General features: G+C 42.0%; 1 protein-coding gene across 4 annotated transcripts in view; it reads left to right on the forward strand.

The window, feature by feature from the left end:
- The window catches only part of LOC141802757 (triple functional domain protein), a 93,026-nt gene that overhangs the window by 50,960 nt on the left and 21,881 nt on the right, over nt 1–20,185 (forward strand). For all 4 annotated transcript variants that reach the window (XM_074686477.1, XM_074686476.1, XM_074686474.1 and 1 more), the window contains exons 6-33: nt 552–656; nt 976–1,172; nt 2,115–2,364; nt 3,112–3,234; nt 3,784–3,975; nt 5,599–5,730; nt 7,585–7,815; nt 8,575–8,697; nt 9,769–9,960; nt 10,873–11,042; nt 12,612–12,786; nt 12,901–13,096; nt 13,748–13,914; nt 14,028–14,147; nt 14,277–14,468; nt 14,724–14,873; nt 14,958–15,072; nt 15,952–16,067; nt 16,184–16,306; nt 16,438–16,632; nt 16,736–16,851; nt 17,642–17,708; nt 17,861–17,970; nt 18,213–18,282; nt 18,761–18,850; nt 18,932–19,024; nt 19,110–19,221; nt 19,346–19,536. In XM_074686477.1, the coding sequence (XP_074542578.1) occupies nt 552–656; nt 976–1,172; nt 2,115–2,364; nt 3,112–3,234; nt 3,784–3,975; nt 5,599–5,730; nt 7,585–7,815; nt 8,575–8,697; nt 9,769–9,960; nt 10,873–11,042; nt 12,612–12,786; nt 12,901–13,096; nt 13,748–13,914; nt 14,028–14,147; nt 14,277–14,468; nt 14,724–14,873; nt 14,958–15,072; nt 15,952–16,067; nt 16,184–16,306; nt 16,438–16,632; nt 16,736–16,851; nt 17,642–17,708; nt 17,861–17,970; nt 18,213–18,282; nt 18,761–18,850; nt 18,932–19,024; nt 19,110–19,221; nt 19,346–19,536 (4,113 nt within the window). The remainder of the gene's footprint in view (nt 1–551; nt 657–975; nt 1,173–2,114; nt 2,365–3,111; nt 3,235–3,783; nt 3,976–5,598; nt 5,731–7,584; nt 7,816–8,574; nt 8,698–9,768; nt 9,961–10,872; nt 11,043–12,611; nt 12,787–12,900; nt 13,097–13,747; nt 13,915–14,027; nt 14,148–14,276; nt 14,469–14,723; nt 14,874–14,957; nt 15,073–15,951; nt 16,068–16,183; nt 16,307–16,437; nt 16,633–16,735; nt 16,852–17,641; nt 17,709–17,860; nt 17,971–18,212; nt 18,283–18,760; nt 18,851–18,931; nt 19,025–19,109; nt 19,222–19,345; nt 19,537–20,185) is intronic.

The following is a 20,185-nucleotide window of genomic DNA, read 5'->3' on the forward strand; positions in this document are numbered from 1 at the left end:
CTTAAAGGCATTGAAACAAAGGTAAGTGCTGGAGTTTGTGTTATTCAAAATTTTGATGCCAATGTTGCTTCTTTTACTGCAAATGAATATCAGCTCCTCCTTGACTACTAATAATCAGTATCGGTATCAGCCCAGAAAAAAACATATTGGTCTATCTCTTATCAGGACAAAACTAAGAAACACAACATAACATCTACAGTATGGTGTGAAGAAAAGTGTTTTGGCCCATTGCTAAATGAGCATTGGGCAGTCAGAATGAGGTGTTCTTAATTAGCAGTTTGAAAACACTGAAGTGTGCCTGAACCATGTTATTATTGCTAAAAGGAAGCTTTGTGCAACTCTGCCCTGGTGAAAAAAATGTTGGGAGCTGAGGTTTGCTCATAATTTTCATCATTTCAAAGCGCGAGTGAAATAATGCAGGGAGGAAAGAGAAGAGATTAAAAGCACTTTGCTGTCTGGCTTTGGCTGAATTAAAACTAAATCCACCTAAACGCCCCCATTCCCCGCTCTCCTTTCTTCTGTCTTTACTTCATCCCACTTTTCCACCCCAGACCACCATGGTGTCACTAGAGGGCCTCACAAAGGTTGTCGACCCGTCACAGCTGACAGCGGACTTCGACGGCAGTCTGGACTACAACCACGAAGAATGGATAGAGGTGAGATCCACACACTCACCTGTCTGTTAATCTAAAGAGACTGACTGGAAATCTATGCTGAGATCTTTAAGCTTGATAAAGATGCAGGAATGCTTCATTATTTGAGCAGAGAACAGAACGGGAACCAAATGGATTAAAGATGAGTTTAAGTGGAGAGTAGCAGGCTGTGTTATGTTTGCAGTGATAGCAGACTCAGGGCTATAAGAAGCCTCATTATGTGCAGTATGCGTCATTCAGTTATTATGGGCATGGTCATGTCCCCACAGTTAAACAGAAACACTGCCTCCATGCTCAGACGTTTTGCTGTGTTGTTCTGCAGGTGCGAGTAGCATTCGAGGAGTTCTCCGGTCACGCCACACAGATGCTGGCTCGACTGGAGGAGATGCAAGAGACTGTTTCCAGAAAAGATTTTCCCCAAGACCTGGAAGGAGCGCGGCGGATGATAGAAGAACACGCCACACTGAAGAAGAAAGTCATAAAAGCTCCGATTGAAGAGCTGGACACTGAGGGACAGAGGTGAGCACAAGACCAAACCTGTTATCAGAGAGTATGAAAACACTTGCTTTGATAAGCATCCTGTTTTAATTAATTTGGGTGTGTTTGATGGATTTTAGCTAAGATTACTTTTTTTTGTCTATCACTAATAGAAAACTGTTCTGCACAGCTTAATAAAAAGATTATTAGATATTAAATTTAAAACAGTTTTTCACTTTGAGGGGTCATCAAGACAAGTAGACTTGCAGTAAAGACCTTCAGGAAAGCAGGATAGAAAGACATTTTGTTAAAACTCATTAAAGTAGACAGCTGAAAGTTTATTTTGTTTTCCTTTTAACATGTTTTCAAGGCCTTTTGGCTTTATTTGACAGGACAGGATACAGAGTTGGGAAAATGTGGGGAAGAGAGATTGTAGATGACATGCTCTCAGGGGCTGAAGGTTGGAGTCGGGTCTGACAGCTTCTGTATTCCCGACCCACGCTCCAAACACTGAGCCAAACAAGTGTCCCCAATCTGCACTTCAGCACAACTTAAAGATGCATTATAGGGAAAGGAGAATTTCTCGATATATATTCAAGAAAATGTTAAAATTGCATGTTTGCATCCTTTAAATGAGCAGTGACCTCCTCCAAAGACGACGCAAAGAGGCCAGAATACTCCAAGGGAACTGTTTATGTTACAAGGCTGATTAACTTAAACCCAAGCTCTCACTCTAATGCACTGACTATCCTGTTTGAATAGAAATATTACATCAGCATTTTTCTAGCAGTTTGCACAAATCATCCGTGCGAATATAAAATTATCAACGGAGCGATTATTTATCTTCTGTTGATGTGATATTTAACACATCAACAGAAGTAAGCATTTCACACAAACAGTTTCACTAAAACAAACACAAAAAGCCAAACACAGGCATGAGTAATTGAGCCCTGCCATTTAACTACATATTAAATCCGTCTCCAGGTTGTTGCAGCGAATCCAGAGCACTGAGTCCTTCTCCAATCGTAACGGCAGCAGCGGCGGCAGTGGTGGCAGCAGCAGTAGCAGCAGTGGGATGTGCAATGCTGACACCCAGGGACTGGTGCCAAGGATCACCCAGCTGCTGGAAAAACTGCACTCCACCAGACAGCACCTCCACCAGGCCTGGCATGTCCGCAAGCTCCAGCTGGACCAGTGCTTCCAGCTCCGCTTATTCGAGCAGGACGCAGAGAAGGTTGGTTTGGAGCTGTCGTCGGGGTCATTCAGCATGAGTAGTGATGTAGCGGTAATCCATAACCACAGCCGGTGGTCACTGCAGGGAACACAACAACCAATATAGGCAATAACTTTAATTACACCAGAGAGAAACATTGATTAATCAACTTGTTTCCGTTTTATCTTGGCACTTAACAGTCACCCGCCAGGTTACACAAGAGGTACAAACCAAACAGCTTCGTCCTCTAACCTCTCCAGGTGTAAGAGAGAAGCAGGAGGAGGAGGGCACTTGAGTTTCTGCAGACAGAAAGCCTCCCACTCTGCTGCCACCCTGACAGCTCAGGTGACAGCTGTGGCACAAACTGGAAGGAGAAGGGGGAGAGAAATTCTGAGATCCATGTTTGAAGGATGAGAATAAAATAGCACGTTGCAGCAACAGGGAGAGCTGCAGTCTTGGATACACTGCAGTAGTAGGAGCTTGTTGCTAGGACACCATAGGCCACGAGTTGTTCTCTTGGAGAGCCTGAGAGGATACTCTTAATAGAGGCAGTCCATTTCTCTGTATACTGGCCTGGAAAGATGACAAGTATCCGCTCCCTGCAGCAGTACACAAACACTCTCAGGTCTCTCCTTGTGCCAGCTGTTTGTTTTTACCTGCCTGTGAAAGTCATCATCCAACCTTTACCTCCTGAGTGTGTGTATGTTTTTGTTTTGGCTTGCTCATTTGTTTCTCTATGTGTCTTTTCTGTCATCCTCTCTGCCTCAGATGTTTGACTGGATCATGCACAACAAGGGTTTGTTCCTGGCAGGCTACACAGAGATTGGCAACAACCACCCCCACGCTGTTGAGCTGCAAACCCAGCACAACCACTTTGCTATGAACTGCATGGTAAGAAACGTGCGCACACACACATACATACATACATACATAAACACACACATCTTCACAGCAGGAGGTAATACTTGTCCACCCACTTGGGCTATCAGGTCCATGCCCTGCTCTGTAAATCATATAGTTCTTGCACTCAGTGTCGACCTCTACTATTGTGTTTGAGTGTTTGTTTTGATCAGATTGTGCTTGTGCGCACTTACACATTTCTGCGTGTCCACAGCAGCAGCACAATCAGGTATTGAATAATCCTATTCTCTATCCACAGCCAGCCTTATGTAACCATTATAAAACCATTGAGAGGAGGAATCAAATTAGTTGCTATAGCTCTCAGAAGCGAAACGATGGCGCTCTTCAATAGCTCTCACCTCTGTCTCCGTCCCTTTTTACTGACAGGGCTTCACCTCCTCTCTACCAGCCAAGCGTGCTGCTGTTTCATTTCCACTTTTCTTTTCTCCTTTCTTCCATTCTCACTCAGTATTAAGTGTTTAATTTGCTCACAATCCTCTCCCCAACTGTCTCTTTCATTATCTCTGTCGTGTCGTGCAGAACGTCTACGTGAATATTAACCGCATAATGTCCGTGGGCAACCGGCTGCTGGAGTCAGGTCACTACGCCTCCCAGCAGATCAAGCAGATCTCAGGTCAGCTGGAGAAGGAGTGGAAGGCCTTCGCTGCTGCTCTGGATGAACGCAGCACGCTGTTGGATATGTCAGCCGGCTTCCATCAGAAGTGTGACCAGGTGAGTCCAAAACAAGACGAAGGAAGTGAAACTTAGACCATTTGACTTTTTGATTAATGTCATGAAAATCTGCTGATGGGCAATTTTCTTTCAAGTTTAAAACGCAGAAAATTGGATGAATTGCTAAAACAAGCCCAAAGTTAAAAGGAAGTTTAGTATTAGAGATATGAATTAAAAAGATTTTTTTTTCTTTTCACTTCAAATTACTTTTTACTTGATGATTTTTTACTTACTGCTTCACTGCTTGTTCTAATTCTTTGACATCATGTTAATAATCAGTGATGTTATAATTACAAAGTGAGCTGCACCTGGCTGAGGAGCGGTTTTAGCTGTAGCGTCAAATGCACCTTCAGTTATTGGCTGCATTTGGTCTTATCCCCTCTCTCAAGCAAAGACGAATTTTCATCTCGATATGCAGTAGAGATTTTCCGATCCAATACACTGATCAGTATCGGCGCTCGATATGGCAGTTTTTTTATAGCAGATCCAGTTTACACGTGTTTTCAGCACTGTCACGCTTTACAGCTGCTGTAAATCAAACCTCGTTGCAAACATGTTCGCTGTGTAGGACTACTTCTCTTTGAAAAGCAATGCTAGTAAAACAGCATCTTGCAACATTTGTTAAGTGAGTGGTCCTTGAAGAGGTACCAACAGGGCTCATTTTAATACAACAAATGTGATTCGTCATTTACAACAGAATCACCCAACGGAGAACAAGATTTATTGGAGAAAGGTATCGGCAAAACATATCATGAAAAAAATCAGATCTGAAATCGAAAAATTTGTCGGGACATCCCTAATATGCTGTCAGTGTTTTATACGATCTGCATTCAGTGATATCCACACTGACGAACCTCAAGATCCAGCTGAGGTTTTCTTCGCTTCCTCAAAGAACGCACAGGGACGTATGTGCACGCACTGTCCTGGTTGTAAAATGCTCATTTGGCCTCATTAAATCCATAAAGCCGAACATATGCCTCACATTTACATATATTTACATACAAGAACACAAAATGTAAGTAGAGTATTGTTACCTTCTGTTATTTCAGCCTGAGCTCATTAGTTATACCACTGTGGAATAATTCATGGCCTAAAAAAAGAAGAATCCTAACAAAGGAACATGGGTGCGACTTTTCCGACCTGGAATCCTGCCGTCGTCAGGGCCGGCTTTCATGTTTGTGAACAGATGGGGCTTTATTTTCCAGAGGTTTCACCCCTACGTGTCCTGCCCCCAGTTCATTTTAAGTCTGTTTTACTCCTGTGTGTTATCCCAGCTATCGTGGGAGATTTGCTGGGAATAGAATAATTGGATCACTTCCTCTGAAGTTTTCTATAGGGCACATTTACTCACAGGTTTGTTTACCATCCGTTCTCTACAGGGTGCAGGGCTGCAATCAGCGAAATTAACCATGGATAATTTCTTCTGAGAAAAGCTTGAGAGAAATCATAACCATTCATGATGTAATCTCAACATGTTTAAGCTAATTTGTAAAAGAAATGCTCCTCAGACATCTTATCCTGTCTGTCTGACATGTGACTTGTATCAACGACCGTCTCATGGGAAATGCTTTACAAGTGTGTAACAGTTTGAGTGAATTAAAGTGTGCGTGTCCTCCTCTGCAGTACATGAGCAATGTGGACTCGTGGTGTAAGGCATGTGGTGAGGTGGATTTGCCCTCTGAACTACAAGACCTTGAAGATGCCATCCATCACCACCAGGGCCTCTATGAACACATTACTGCCACTTACTCTGAGGTAACGTCCTCTTCTCCTTATGTACTGTGAAAGAAAAATCCCCAACAATCACAACATTACGAAAAGTCTTTGATATGCAGTTATTCTTCATTTTGTGGTTGAGATTTAACTGGTATTTGAAGTCAAACCATCAAATCTGTTGACTATATTCCCATTAAACAAAGATGCAACATGTGAAAAATTGACACCAGAAAGTGGTGCCTTCTGATTGTTTCTGTTGTCAAACTAACAATTCAAAACTTGAGTCTGATGCAAATATTTCCTCACACATGAATAAGCAAGAAACTCATCGTCACGATCGCTGACGACAATAATGTGGCTAAGTTTTGAATTGAATTGAATTGAATTGAAATAATGCTAAAGCTTTCGTGCAATTTGATTTTCTAGCATAGCAGCGCAAGGCATATATCCTGTTACTGTGGAAGCCGCTTTAAGTTTGCTGATTCTTCCTGATTTTTTCCTCAGTCTCATTTTACCGACGCATTATTTTGATTAAGTCTGAAAAAAGAAGCCTCTCCAGCCAACGAATAATCAGTAAAACTTGGTTCCTCAAGTTTGATTTGAATGAAATCATTTTTTTTACGGCCAATCAAAGGAGTAACAGCCGTAGAAAACTGTCCCTCAGAGTATCTTTTTCCTTCGCAGTGACTCTTTTATTTACAGTTTCTCTCAGTTTCTAAAATCTAAAGTTTGTGCATTTTCTCCACTGATCAAAGCTCTAATGCAGGCAGCTCTCCACACAGATCAACGTGTGTTTATATTTGGACTTGCTTTTATATTTATGTTATATAAAAATGTGCATTTACCTTATATAATGAATATTATCAAGCTATATATTCAAATGTTTTGTAATGATAAAAGCTAGCACGTGTTACATGTTAATAGTGCACTTATACCAATTCCTTTTAATGCTTCAAATTCTCGTAACACATGACTAATGCATGCACAATCTGTGATTATGACCCTGAGCCAAACCCTGTGGGAAGGGACGCAGTAAAAACAAAACCTGGTTCTTTTAAGAAGCCAGCTCCACATTTTCAAACCCAATAATGTCACTGGTGCACAAACATTTGTAAAGATGGGCTGAAGTTTTCAGAGTAATATTTTTGACTATCTCTGGGTTAAAAAAAAAAAAAGCAGTCATGAAAACATCCTCTTCCTTCACTTAGCTATGGTGTCTCACCCAAATTTTTTAGCAAGTCATGAGAAATTGTACTTTTCAACTTCCGTTCGCTCCTTTCAGATTAAAATCCATCATTTAAGCTAATGCTAAGAGCTTTCAAAGCAAATATTGAAACTAGAACTGCAGTCATCAGTTTCCTTATCACAAAAATCACAAGCCCTGTCTTTCCACTTGGTGATAGAGGAGCACTGTTGTTGGACTTGATAAAGACCAGGTCAGTTGAAGAATCATGGTTATTGTATTTATGGTACAAAAAGAATGACCTGCATTCCCTGGTTAGTATCACAAATGAATGTTTCATTTTAGTCAATATGCTCCCCTGTTGTTGCTCATAGAGCATTTATTCAGTGTGTTTTTGGACATGCATTTGAGGCTATTCTGCAGAATTATCTGAGCATTATTTGCCATCGTGGATTGTTGATAATGAAAAAAATATTTACGTAAGACAACCATATTTTCCACTTCAATGTGGATACAGTATTAAAACGTAGAAAATACTTCTTTATGGTATGTTTAGAAGCAGAAAAAAATTGATTCGTTTGTAATAATATCATGGTTACCTTGGATGATCATGTGATTAATTGCGTTTTTAAATATTTCATATATAAGACTTTCTAATCTTTTGTTCTGTATTAATGTTATTAAAAACATGTTTGTTCATTGTTCTGCAGGTGAGTCAAGACGGCAAAGCCTTGTTAGACAAGCTGCAGCGACCTTTGACCCCGGGCAGCGCTGATTCACTGACAGCATCAGCGAATTACTCCAAAGCGGTACACCATGTTCTGGACATCATCCACGAGGTGCTGCATCACCAGAGACAGCTGGAAAACATCTGGCAACACCGCAAAGTCCGTCTCCACCAGCGTCTGCAGCTCTGTGTGTTCCAACAGGATGTCCAGCAGGTAAACACACACACACACACACACACACACACACACATATATACATACACTGTTTATAGTGAATGTATGTGTTTTGTTTATATCAGTGTTCATGATGATTTATATTTGTAGTATTTCTCAAAACAAAACGAATTTCACTTCTCTTCAGTATGACATGAGGCTGAGGCAGTAATTTGAAAATAGCAGGGTAGCTTACTGGTTAGAGAAATTCTCCTGTTAATATGGGGTTTGATCTCAGCAGCAGCCATGTTTCCTATCTAAATGTCCTTGAGGAGGATGCTAAAGCTCTGCCTCTTCGTTAACCACGTGTTTCAGTTTATTAAAGCATCATTTGAGAAAAGCTTTGAGTGTAAACGTTCTCAGCAGGATAAAGACTAAACAGGAGGAACTGGTGCATGCCATCACCAAATGGTATAACATGATATGATTATTGCATGATGTGTAAAAATTGTAAGCATTCCTCAGTGTGGTGACATGGCAGCTGTTTCCATGGCAACAGAATTGGGTCATGTGTCCATGCAGATGCTGTTTGTCTGTCGACACCCTGAAGGACAGAGCACAGGAGGATGAGTGAGAGCAGAAAAAAGCTCAGTGAAGACTCTTTGTATAAATATGATCCCGTTTTGTCACAGTTTACACACTTTTGGGGTTTATTGTCAACACTTGTGGCTCATCCACCGCATTACAGCACCCCCTTGTGGTCGAGTTTATTTAAAACGTACATTCTGACAATGTACATTGTGCGGTCTCTGTGCACAGGTGCTGGACTGGATAGAAAACCACGGCGAGGCCTTCCTCAGCAAACACACAGGTGTGGGGAAGTCCCTGCACCGGGCCCGAGCTCTGCAGAAAAGACATGAAGACTTTGAGGAAGTAGCACAGGTCTGTTTCTCTGCGTCTGCACGACACCTTCAGCCTTTGAATATTTGTCTTAATTGTGATTTTTTTTTATCTTTAAAAGGTAGACATAGTGTTTTGTTGACTCTGTTTTCTCTTTCAATTAATGTATACAGTTATTCATCTTTATCTTCTAAGTGTTGATTTATTTAAGGAATATTCCCTGACTTAACTCAGTAAATCAAAGGATTTAGCTGCTGCATTTTGTCTTATACAACCCCAATTTGTTTTTGTAATTTTGCGCCTGTGAGCTTATTACTAAGTTAAATCTAATGATCCAGTGACTCTTTCTTCATGTAAGTTTTACCGTAGAACAAACGATAATGAAACTCTGCATTGAATTGGTCTCTTCTTCATTAAAGGGTTTAGTGTAGTTTTTCAAATGTAGCTTGTAGCACTAGTTTCTGATGACTCATGCAGCCTTACTTTAAGACTATCGTCTACTCACCTAATGAGTTTCTGTTTTTACATTAAACATGGAGGATGTGTAGGTGGTTATTCATATCTGAAAGCACAAACTGTTTGATTTCAGTATTTTTAGGTACTTCTACAATCCTGCCCTCCATTTTGCACACACTGAGAAACATGCTGGACTCTAGTTGCTGCATGTCTTTGACAGTTTGTTACTTTCTATAAGGGGCTCTCGTAATATTATGCATGCTTCTTGGGTGTTGAGCTTGTGTGTGCATATTTTGAGTATGAGCTTTTTACTTGTAGACAATATGTTTTTACTTCCTTAAAAGCAGTTACGACAGTTCAGTAGAATACTTGCTCAGAGTGTCAGCTCAGCAGAAAGTTTTTATATTAATCATTGAAGTTTCCTTTTGACTCTGTAGCATCTTTCTGTTCCTCTTTATTTCAGTTTCACTCACTCTGTCTCCATTTCCTCTCCCTTATTATCACTCGACTATCACAGACTGAAATCAGTGTTCATGTCTTCTCTGTATCCTGTTTGTCAGTATTTTTATGTCTCTACGTGTCTTCATGACATGCTTTAGTTGTGTGAAATCGTCCTGGGTTAATCTCCCCTCTTTGTCTCTGCTGTCCTCTGTGTAGAATACTTATACCAATGCAGACAAGCTGCTGGAGGCGGCCGAGCAGCTGGCCCAGACAGGAGAGTGCGACCCAGAGGAGATCTACCAGGCCGCCCACCAGCTCGAAGACAGAATCCAAGACTTTGTCCGTCGCGTGGAGCAGCGCAAGGTCCTGCTGGACATGTCTGTCGCCTTCCACACGCACGTCAAAGAGGTAGGCAGCGAGGGTGACGTCACTTTGAAGTGGATGGTGGGCTGTGTGTGTTTGTGTGGATGGGGTCACATCATGAGGGCTCTCTGAACAAGAGGGACACAATTCATCACAATTAACACGTTTGATTTAATTTTTCCTGGATCCAGAAGTCACACAGATTTCTGGTTGTTGTGTTTTGTTCTTTGGGTATGAGGATATTTTTTAGGTTCTCTCTTTGTAAACAAGGACAGTTAGAGAAGAGGTGTGTGGAGGGAGGGTTTTCCAATATTTGAGAAGTTGTTGATTTAAAAAAAATAAATGGTTTGATTATTTTCTAATCTTAAAAATGAATATTTTTTTTATGATTTCCAGGACCTGGCTGCAATGTGGTACAGTAAACATACTGTGACCGTAACGCCTCTGAAAGCTGTTCTCCAGCACATAACAAAAGAAGAAGCAAACAGCAATGTCAGGCGACAATGAAACAGCTTTGTTTTTTTTTTTGAAGCAGAGGAAATAACCGTGGCTTTGTCAGAATTCAGAAAGTTTAGTTAAGAACTTTTTTTGAAAAATTGGTAATGTACAGGTTTTGCTCACTCAAAAAAGCATAACTTAAGTCCACTGCAGCTCTGCAAAAATGCAGAGGCACAGAGCAAAAAAAAAGGATGAATATTTGATTAATCACCAAATGGTTCCAGTGATAAACACATTGTATTTTGTTCAAAAGGCTCGTCCCTTGTCAGTGGGTTTGAATGATTTGGGGGTTTTGGTGTGGATGGTGATTATTGATCTCTCCTTGTTTGAGTTTTAGGAGCAAACATTTAATCAATTCTCACTTTGTTGTTGAAAATGATCAGAGAAAGCTGGGATAGCATGTACAGCCGCTCCGAGCTGTAAATAATTTGCTGTTTGACTCTCATTTATGTCACGCAGCTGTGGACATGGCTGGAGGAACTTCAGAAGGAGCTGCTGGACGATGTTTACGCAGAGTCTGTGGAGGCCGTCCAGGATCTGATCAAACGCTTTGGACAGCAGCAGCAGACGACGCTGCAGGTCACAGTCAACGTCATCAAAGAGGGCGAGGATCTCATCCAGCAGCTCAGGTACTGATCACTAATACTGACTATAAGCTAAACAATGCTGAGCATTCAAGTCCAGAGAAAAAACACTGCAAGCTTTTGTCTTTATCTCAAACTTTAACACCTCTAATTCTAAAATTGTTGAACCATTCGACATGAGGAACCAAACTAGAGTTTATTTCCACCCTCTCAGCCTAAAACCTGTCAGCAGTGGTGTGAATCAGACTGATGCAGAACTACAAAGTAAAACCAGAGTTAAACCACAGTTATCGAGCCGTGTCATCCTTTAACCACTTCAAATCTTAGTAAATAAAGAAGATCCAGCAGCAACAAAGGAAACAAGTCCACACAGAGTACATCATATCCTGAACAAACGATGAAGTCATCACTGAGCTAATTAGTATGATGAAAACAAAGCAAAGACGTTTTTAGGTCCACTTACAATAATGGTTCTATTCTGGTCTTTCTTTCACAGAGCTTGGCAGGGTAATTTACTCACGGGCCTGTGTTTATATAAATATGTTAATGTGTACGATGTAAACTCAGATCGTTTCGTTTTAAAAGAGAATCATAAATAACACAGACAGCAGAGCGGAGAGGAGGGGTTGGAGAGGTAGATGCGGTTGGTTGTCATTGTCCAACTCTATTTTTATGCAGAGGATGTTCCAGTCCCTCTTCTTCCTCCCTCTTCATCCCACCCCTTTGTTCTCCCTCCCTCTCTCAGTTTCTCTTGTTCTCTCCATCCTGCTCTTTCTGGAGTATTGGCTCAGAAATGAATTCTTACATAATTTTGATTTTATAATGGAGAGTGTGGCAGTCTCCCCGAGAGACGGCTACAAGTCCACACCTTTTACCCATGCGTACATATGTGTGTTTGTGAGACGGTGTGCTCACATGGGATCAGGAACGTGCATTTGAGTGTATGTTTTGCACATGACGAACTGAAAATCAACACAAAGTCAGACCCCTCCGTCTGTGTTTTCTTACCGCCTTTCACGGCTGTGTCAGTGTGTTCATGCGTCACAGTGCAGGTGTCAGATTGAGAAATCAGGATCTATGAGGATTTTTTACCACAAAAAAAATGTAGACGTCAGACATTCTGGGTAGTTCAACAACCAGATATGTTTCCAAAGTGTTACACATTAATGTCACTCAAAAGACAAAGGAAAAAAAGTCAAAAGTCAAAACAAATGGCTAAATAGATATATTCATACATTCTGATTTGTTGGCAGTTTCATTTTCAAGAGATTCCTCTTAGTATTGAATAAACAACCAAGAACTAAATTGTGTTCTCATGATCTTAAGTGAGCACAGGATGACTCTTATTTTTGGCAAACAATGATTGGAATGTCGTGAAATTTTAAAGTAGTAGCAGCAAAAGTCTGAGAAGTCATATTGACAGTTTTAATAATGTCATTATTGCCCGTGTTAATTCTTACACTTCTCTGTTTTTAGGGGGGATCTGCTTCTGCAGGCAACAGTTTTAGACCATTTCCCTTGTCGTTGTTCCCACCTGTGTCTTTACAACTGTTTATGAAAGTGTGCAGTGCTGCCTCTCACTGCTCATTGCTTAATTATTTCTTTCTGTTCCAGGGACTCTGCCATCTCCAGCAACAAGACACCCCACAACAGCTCCATCAACCACATCGAGAGTGTCCTGCAGCAGCTGGACGAGGCCCAGGCCCAGATGGAGGAGCTCTTCCAGGAGAGGAAGATCAAACTGGAGCTCTTCCTGCAGCTCCGCATCTTCGAAAGGGACGCCATTGATGTGAGTGTTGCTGCTTGGCAGGAGGAAATGGAGGCCTGATCACCTCAGCATGGTTAGCAAATACTCAGGCTGTATTTGGTGCCCGAATATTTAACTCTGATCACTCTTATTCAGATCATCTCTGACCTGGAGTCTTGGAATGAGGAGCTGACAGGCCAGATGAATGATTTTGACACAGAGGACCTGACAGTGGCCGAGCAGAGGCTGCAGCACCATGCGGATAAGGCTCTGACCATGAACAACCTCACCTTCGATGTCATCCATCAGGGACAGGAGCTGCTGCAGTACGTCAATGAAGTCCAGGCCTCTGGTGAGTCCAATGATTCAACAGACCTCACTCTAATCATCATCCCAAAACCCCTCGAAGACATTTAAAGGTCTGTGAACTGATTTTTTTAACAACACAGAATAATGCAGCTGCTCACCATCTACCTCGCTCTTTTCCTGCTTTGTTAACGTATCGTTGAGTGTACCTCAGGTGCTGTAAAGTAGGAGTGAAGAGATGTTTAACTTTCAGCTGGCTGCCACATCAGACACCAGTCATCATTCAGCAGAGCGTTAAACCAGAACACAGCTCTTATTCACTGTTGCTGCACAGATTTTTGTGTTGACTGCATTAGTTTAATATTGATACTGTGTAGGTGTCGCGGGTCAGGTTTGGCCAGCGTTTGTGATAAGAGGCACCCACTCACGAACCATAATAACTCACCTGTGATCTCACATGCTAATAGGTGCTCTCTAAAGCTGCACTAAGAATTGTTACATCACGTCACGTGTACAGACCTACATATGAAATTCAGGCAGCAGTTATGGCACGGCAGCAGATTTTCTTTTGGAGACAAATATCAATGTGAATAATATTTATGACTCGAAGCATTTGAAGTAAAGTAGGTGCACGGCTAAAGAATGAGACAAGACTGTGTTCATCCAGAGGTGATCTTAGTGCGTGTCTTGCCTCCAGGTGTGGAGCTGCTGTGTGACCGAGATGTCGACATGGCAACACGGGTTCAGGACCTGCTTGAATTTCTCCATGAGAAGCAGCAGGAACTGGACCTGGCAGCTGAGCAGCACCGCAGGCACCTAGAGCAGTGTGTCCAGCTGAGACACCTGCAGGCTGAAGTCAAACAGGTAAGGCGCAGAACCATGTCCCCGCAGAAGGCGCCATCTGCAGGTTGGATGCAGTAAAAGATAACCTACAGATAAGATTGGTAACATTTGGTCATAACTTTCCTGTTTCTCAGGTTCTGGGTTGGATTCGTAATGGCGAGTCAATGCTCAATGCTGGTTTAATCACAGCCAGCTCCCTGCAGGAGGCTGAACAACTGCAGAGGGAGCATGAACAGTTCCAACACGCCATCGAGGTGAGCCTTGATTCCCATCCAACAAGTTTTCTGTCACAAGTCTTTTCTAAAACTTCCCCAAGTGCAAGCAAAGTATTGTGGGTTTTCCTAACCTTATCTTTTCTCCTCCTCTGTCCTCCCTCTCTATAGAAAACTCACCAGAATGCCCTGCAGGTTCAGCAGAAGGCAGAGGCTCTGTTCCAGGCGAACCACTATGACATGGATCTGATCAGAGACTGTGCAGAGAGCGTGGCCTCCCACTGGCAGCAGCTTATGCTGAAAATGGAGGACAGACTCAAGCTGGTCAATGCCTCAGTGGCCTTTTACAAGACTTCTGAACAGGTGAGACACACTGCAGCCAAATGCCAAAGTGTCCTTGGGCAAGGTTCTGAAGTCTGAATCCCCTCAGGTGACCTCATCAGCAGAGTTTAAATGAGATTAGTTGATACTGATGGTGCCCTGACATGCCATCCTCTACCAGCAGAATAAATGTGGAGGGTAAAGATGAATGTGACCTTTTCTTTGTCCCTGAATTCTTCATAAAATCCCTGCAGTGTCCTCCCCAGCTGACATTCTAGGTGTGTTTGTCCTCCTCAGGTCTGCAGTGTTTTGGAGAGCCTGGAGCAGGAGTATAAGAGGGAGGAGGACTGGTGCGGAGGAGCCGACAAACTTGGACCCAACTGTGAAACTGACCATGTTACCCCCATGATCAGCAAACATCTGGAGCAGAAGGAGGCGTTCCTCAAGGTGAAACACGACACAATCGAACTAAACCCTGAACACAGAGTCAGGTCACGTCTCTGATCCTGTCTCTGATTATGTTTCTGACAGGCGTGCACTTTGGCCAGGAGAAACGCAGACGTCTTCCTCAAGTACATGCACAGAAACAGCGTGAACATGCCTGGGATGCTGAGCCACGTCAAAGCACCAGAGCAACAGGTTAAAAGTAAGAATCAGGATGTTTACTACACATTTTGTGAAAACCTATAGGATCTCGGGTATTAACTGGGAAAAAAAACAACAAGTTTACAACTATTAACTTACTGTAGCAACTGTTACAAACTGTAAGCCAATGAGGAATGAAAGAAAAGACAAAAAATATACAAAAAAGAAAAAACTAAAATATTGTTTGAAAGTGGTTTATACACGCTGAAATGTTAGAGGTGGGGACACAAGACTGAGACTTGGACTTAAGTTGCACAGGTAGCACACAGGCTTGAATTGAAACTTCAGCTGTTTAAAGAGTTTTGCATCAGTATTTTCAAGAGATCAGACAATAGCATAAATAAATGGTACAAAGCTGAACAGGATGTGCTGTGGTGTGTAGAAAACTGTTGTTGTTGCTGTTACACTCTGGGGCATAAAGTCTAGATTTTTGTGTAGTATTAAAAGGTAAAATAAAAGATAGATTAAGGCAGAAAGGATAAATAAATGTTGTTCATTAATATGTGTAAAGTCAGCGCCCAATTTTGTCTGCCTCAGACAACACAGGCTGGAGAAGCCTCTCTTAGGTGTGTGGGTACTGAAACATAAAAACCCAATTGTGCAAAACGAAATAATTTTAAAGCATAAATGAATGTTAAATAAACTGGATAAACATTTTAAATCAAAAGAAGTTACAATTTTCTGGTTACAATTTTCCACTTTGTTTTTTTTAACACAACCAGAGACTTGAGACTTGACTTAGACTGAAGCAAGTGACTTGTCCCAATCTCTGATTCTGGTGCCTTGTTCTTTCAGTCAGTGTTTTGAACTGATTAAATCACTTGCTGGGTGTTTGGATGCTTCATGCCTTCATTGTTAATTTCTTCCTTGCTTTGTAAAGATATCCTAAATGAGCTGCTGCAGAGGGAGAACCGTGTTCTCCACTTTTGGACCATGAGGAAACGACGGCTGGACCAGTGTCAGCAGTACGTGGTGTTTGAGCGCAGCGCCAAACAGGTGAACATGAAATGCAAACACATACACGCTTCAGTTTTTAGGAGGGGTAAAAACACTGCTTTCTCTGCCATAGTGCGATCCAGCATTACATGTTTCCTGTGTTTGTGTGTTTCCAGGCTCTCGAGTGGATTCATGACACTGGAGAGTTTTACCTGTCCACACACACCTCCACCGGCTCCACCATCCATCACACACAGGAACTGTTGAAGGAACATGAGGACTTCCACATCACAGCCAGGGTTGGTCTCTAACACACAAATAAGCATGCCACTTCAGTGCTCATAATGTGTGTGCGTGCGTGCGTGCGTGCGTGCGTGCGTGCGTGTGTGTGTGTGTGCACATATAACGCTGTCTCTCTCACTACAAACAGCAAACTAAGGAGCGTGTGAAGCTGCTGATCCAGCTGGCTGATGGCTTCTGTGAGAAAGGCCACAGTCATGCTGGGGAGATCAAAAAGTGGGTAACTGCTGTGGATAAGCGCTACCGAGACTTCTCTCTGCGCATGGACAAGTACCGCTGCAGCCTGGAGAAAGCCCTGGGCATCTCCTCAGACTCTAACAAGGCTGTAAGTCTTTGAGTTTTGTTTCGGAGGCAGGAAATCATCTCTCACTGTATCTCTTTTCATTTTTTTAATCAAATAATCTTTGTGTGGTCTCTGTCTTTCTTAGAGTAAAGATCTCCAGTTAGACATCATCCCAGCCACGGCTCCAGGTTCAGAGGTCAAGCTGCGCGACGCTGCTCATGAGCTGAACGAGGAGAAACGCAAGTCAGCCCGCAGGAAAGAGTACGTCACCATTTTCAAAGTTGAACTTATAACCATAAAAGCTGTGTTTAGTGCAGATTTTAATTGTGGAGAACAGCTGTTCAGAAAAACTAAACAGTTATTTAATCGCTAGTCTCCATAATTTATCAGGTTTTAAAAGCACACTGGGTTCTGCCTAACAAACTGTGAAGAATTTGGCCGGCATAGCTCAGAGCAGTACGTGCTAAGACTACAAACTGAACAAATAGAAACTTGTCAGCACTTTCACTGCTTTCTCTCCCCCCCTGGTGGAAATATCTTTTACGGCCCCACAGGAGGGGTAATAACATTATCGGCTCGGTGCCTAAACTGCAGAGCAGAGCAGCTTAATGGTCATTTAGATGCTCTGATATGCCAAGGTCACAGGTTCACTTATTAAATCCATTAGTGTCCTCAACACTGAACCCAACTTGCAAATACTTGTCATAGATATTGAGAAAGGCAGTGACTTCACTGTTCACGTTCAGACATTTACATCAGCCGTTATCTGCTGCATCAGCAGTAATGCATACATTACATTTATGAACCAAAAAAAAAAGGAGCAAATAAATGTGGGTTTCACACTCATTATTTTACAAGAGCAGGTTGAATTACAAGTAGGACTTCAGTCATTCATGTTAATCCTAGGTTTTTATGACTTGAGATTATTTCATCATGAAGGAGAATAAATGTATCAAGCAGAAAGACTGAAACTGTTTGCTTGGCAATTATTTAATCTGATGAGAGCAGTATGACAATTGCTAATTTGCTGCGTGTGTGTGTGTGAGTCTAGGTTCATCATGGCAGAGCTGATTCAGACAGAAAAAGCCTACGTGCGAGACCTGCGGGAGTGCATGGATGTAAGTCCAACTTTCCAACCCACCACTGTTAACCTGTTCCATGCCGCAGTCATGCTGCAACTTTTTAGACAGAATCTGAACATTTTCAGAGCTTTTTGGGAAGGTTTTTTTCTCCTTTTTAATTTCTTTTTCATCTTTTCCTCTGTATGCAGACCTACCTGTGGGAGATGACCAGCGGGGTGGAGGAGATTCCTCCAGGAATCATCAACAAGGAGCACATCATCTTTGGGAACATGCAGGACCTCTATGAATTCCACCACAAGTAAGAAAAAATCCTTTAGTGCTTCCATCTCTTTGTAATTTATGCAAAGTTGTATTTAAACTAGACTAGTGGGCAGTTATGGCAGGATCAGACCGCCCTGGTGTTGTCTGAAAGAGACTCAATAAGTGAAATTGAAGATGTTTGGCTGCTGCCGCTATCATGATTATAATGGAATATGAATTTCTTTGATTAATCTTTTGTGTTTTTGCTTGAACTAACATCTAAATTTCTTTGTTTTCCAGCATCTTTCTCAAAGAGTTGGAGAAGTATGAGCAGCTACCAGAGGACGTGGGTCATTGCTTCGTCACATGGGTATGTATCATTCAACCAACGTGGCTCTCCATCGCACCATCAATCAACAGTTCTTATTAATGAACTGTTTAGAGGGTTATAAGATACCTGGGTGCTTTGTAATTTGGTAACAACATTTTACTCATTACTTCTGATATCTTCTTTCTAGCTCCACATGATTTACTCCTCACACTGCTGTTTTGGAAAACTCTTACTTCAGCCTCACTTTGTTTTAGCTGCTGTCTCTTTAACGCTCCTTGCTCCAAAAAATCCCTTCCCTCTGATTGGCTAGCCTTCTAGAGAGATCTGTCATTTTGATCACTTTACAGACAGATTCAGGGGCTTCTACTACACATAAAAATCTGCACATTTAGTCTGAGCATCCAGTATTGTTACGCTAAATCCATCCATCTTTATATTAAGAGAAAGCAGAGTACCCCCTCTTTAATCATCTTTTACAGTTATGATCATATTGTAATACCGCGCTCTCTTCATCTAGGCTGATAAGTTCCAGATGTACGTGAACTACTGTAAGAACAAGCCTGACTCAACCCAGCTCATCCTAGAGCATGCTGGGAACTACTTTGATGTGAGTATTCACCATGGCAGGTCATATGAAATTGTTTCTCCTCTGTAACACCTGACCACATGACTGTTCTTCTCTTTGCAGGAAATTCAACAAAGGCACCGACTGGCCAACTCTATTTCTTCCTATCTGATCAAACCTGTGCAGAGAATAACCAAGTATCAGCTCCTGCTGAAGGTACTCCCCTAAACTCCACTTCACCGCTGCAGATGCCATCCCTGTTTTTTCTTGCTGCCATTGATCTGTGTCTCTCTCTGTGAAGGAGCTGCTAACGTGCTGTGAAGAAGGTAAAGGTGAGATCAAAGATGGCCTGGAGGTGATGCTCAGTGTTCCTAAGAGAGCCAACGATGCTATGCACCTCTCAATGCTGGAAGGTGAGTACCACACTGCACGATTTTATTTTGCTATCATTTTTCAGGTAACTTTAACTCTTCATGAACCCAAAAACAAATGGACTTTTTGTTTTATAATTCTCGTACTTGTGTCCCATCTTTTTAGGTTTTGATGAAAACATAGAGTCCCAGGGTGAGCTCATTCTTCAGGAGTCGTTCCAGGTCTGGGATCCTAAGACTCTGATCCGAAAGGGTCGAGAGCGCCACCTCTTCCTCTTTGAGATGTCTCTGGTCTTCAGCAAAGAGGTCAAAGACTCAAATGGCAGAAGCAAATACATCTACAAGAGCAAACTCATGGTGAGTATAACTGTTTTTCCAAGTGTCCAGGGGTGTAATATTCGGAAAACAGAAGAAAAACGAACTACTTTTGGAGCCAGTCAGGATTTTAAATTTCCAGAAATGTCTTTTGTTTACCATCATTAGTGTTTTTTATTTCATTAGCACCTTATATCTGCTATCACAACAGTTGTATTTGAAAACAGATAAATCTGAAAGTAACTACTTACATTAAGTTGTCACAAGCTTGAGACATTTCACAGGAGAACATAGATGATTTTTGGAAATAGAACGATCACATATCATCTCGAAGTCACCGAAAGGATCTAAACCAGGGGTCTCAAACTCGTGCCATGGAGGGCCAAGAGGCTGCAGGTTTTCTTTCCAACCAAAAACTTCACCAGCTGATTTCACTGATTACCTCACCTTCAAGCAAAGAGCAGGGACTAATCAGTGAAGTCAGGTGGTGGAGTTTTTGGTCGGAAAGAAAACCCGCAGCCTCTTGGCCCTCCATGGCACGAGTTTGAGCTCCCTGATCTCAACTATACATTAGAGAAATATATGAATCATTTTGTTGTTTAGAAGGTCGATCAGAAGCCTCAGTTACAGACTAAATTTACAGATCCCTGTGCAAACAAAATTAACTGCATTATGTTGCCGTCACCACTAA

The sequence above is a fragment of the Halichoeres trimaculatus genome, unplaced genomic scaffold (assembly GCF_033239565.1).
Source record: "Halichoeres trimaculatus isolate MK-OKI-2021-1 unplaced genomic scaffold, fHalTri1.1 fHalTri1_scaffold_14, whole genome shotgun sequence".
Taxonomy (NCBI): Eukaryota; Metazoa; Chordata; class Actinopteri; order Labriformes; family Labridae; genus Halichoeres; species Halichoeres trimaculatus.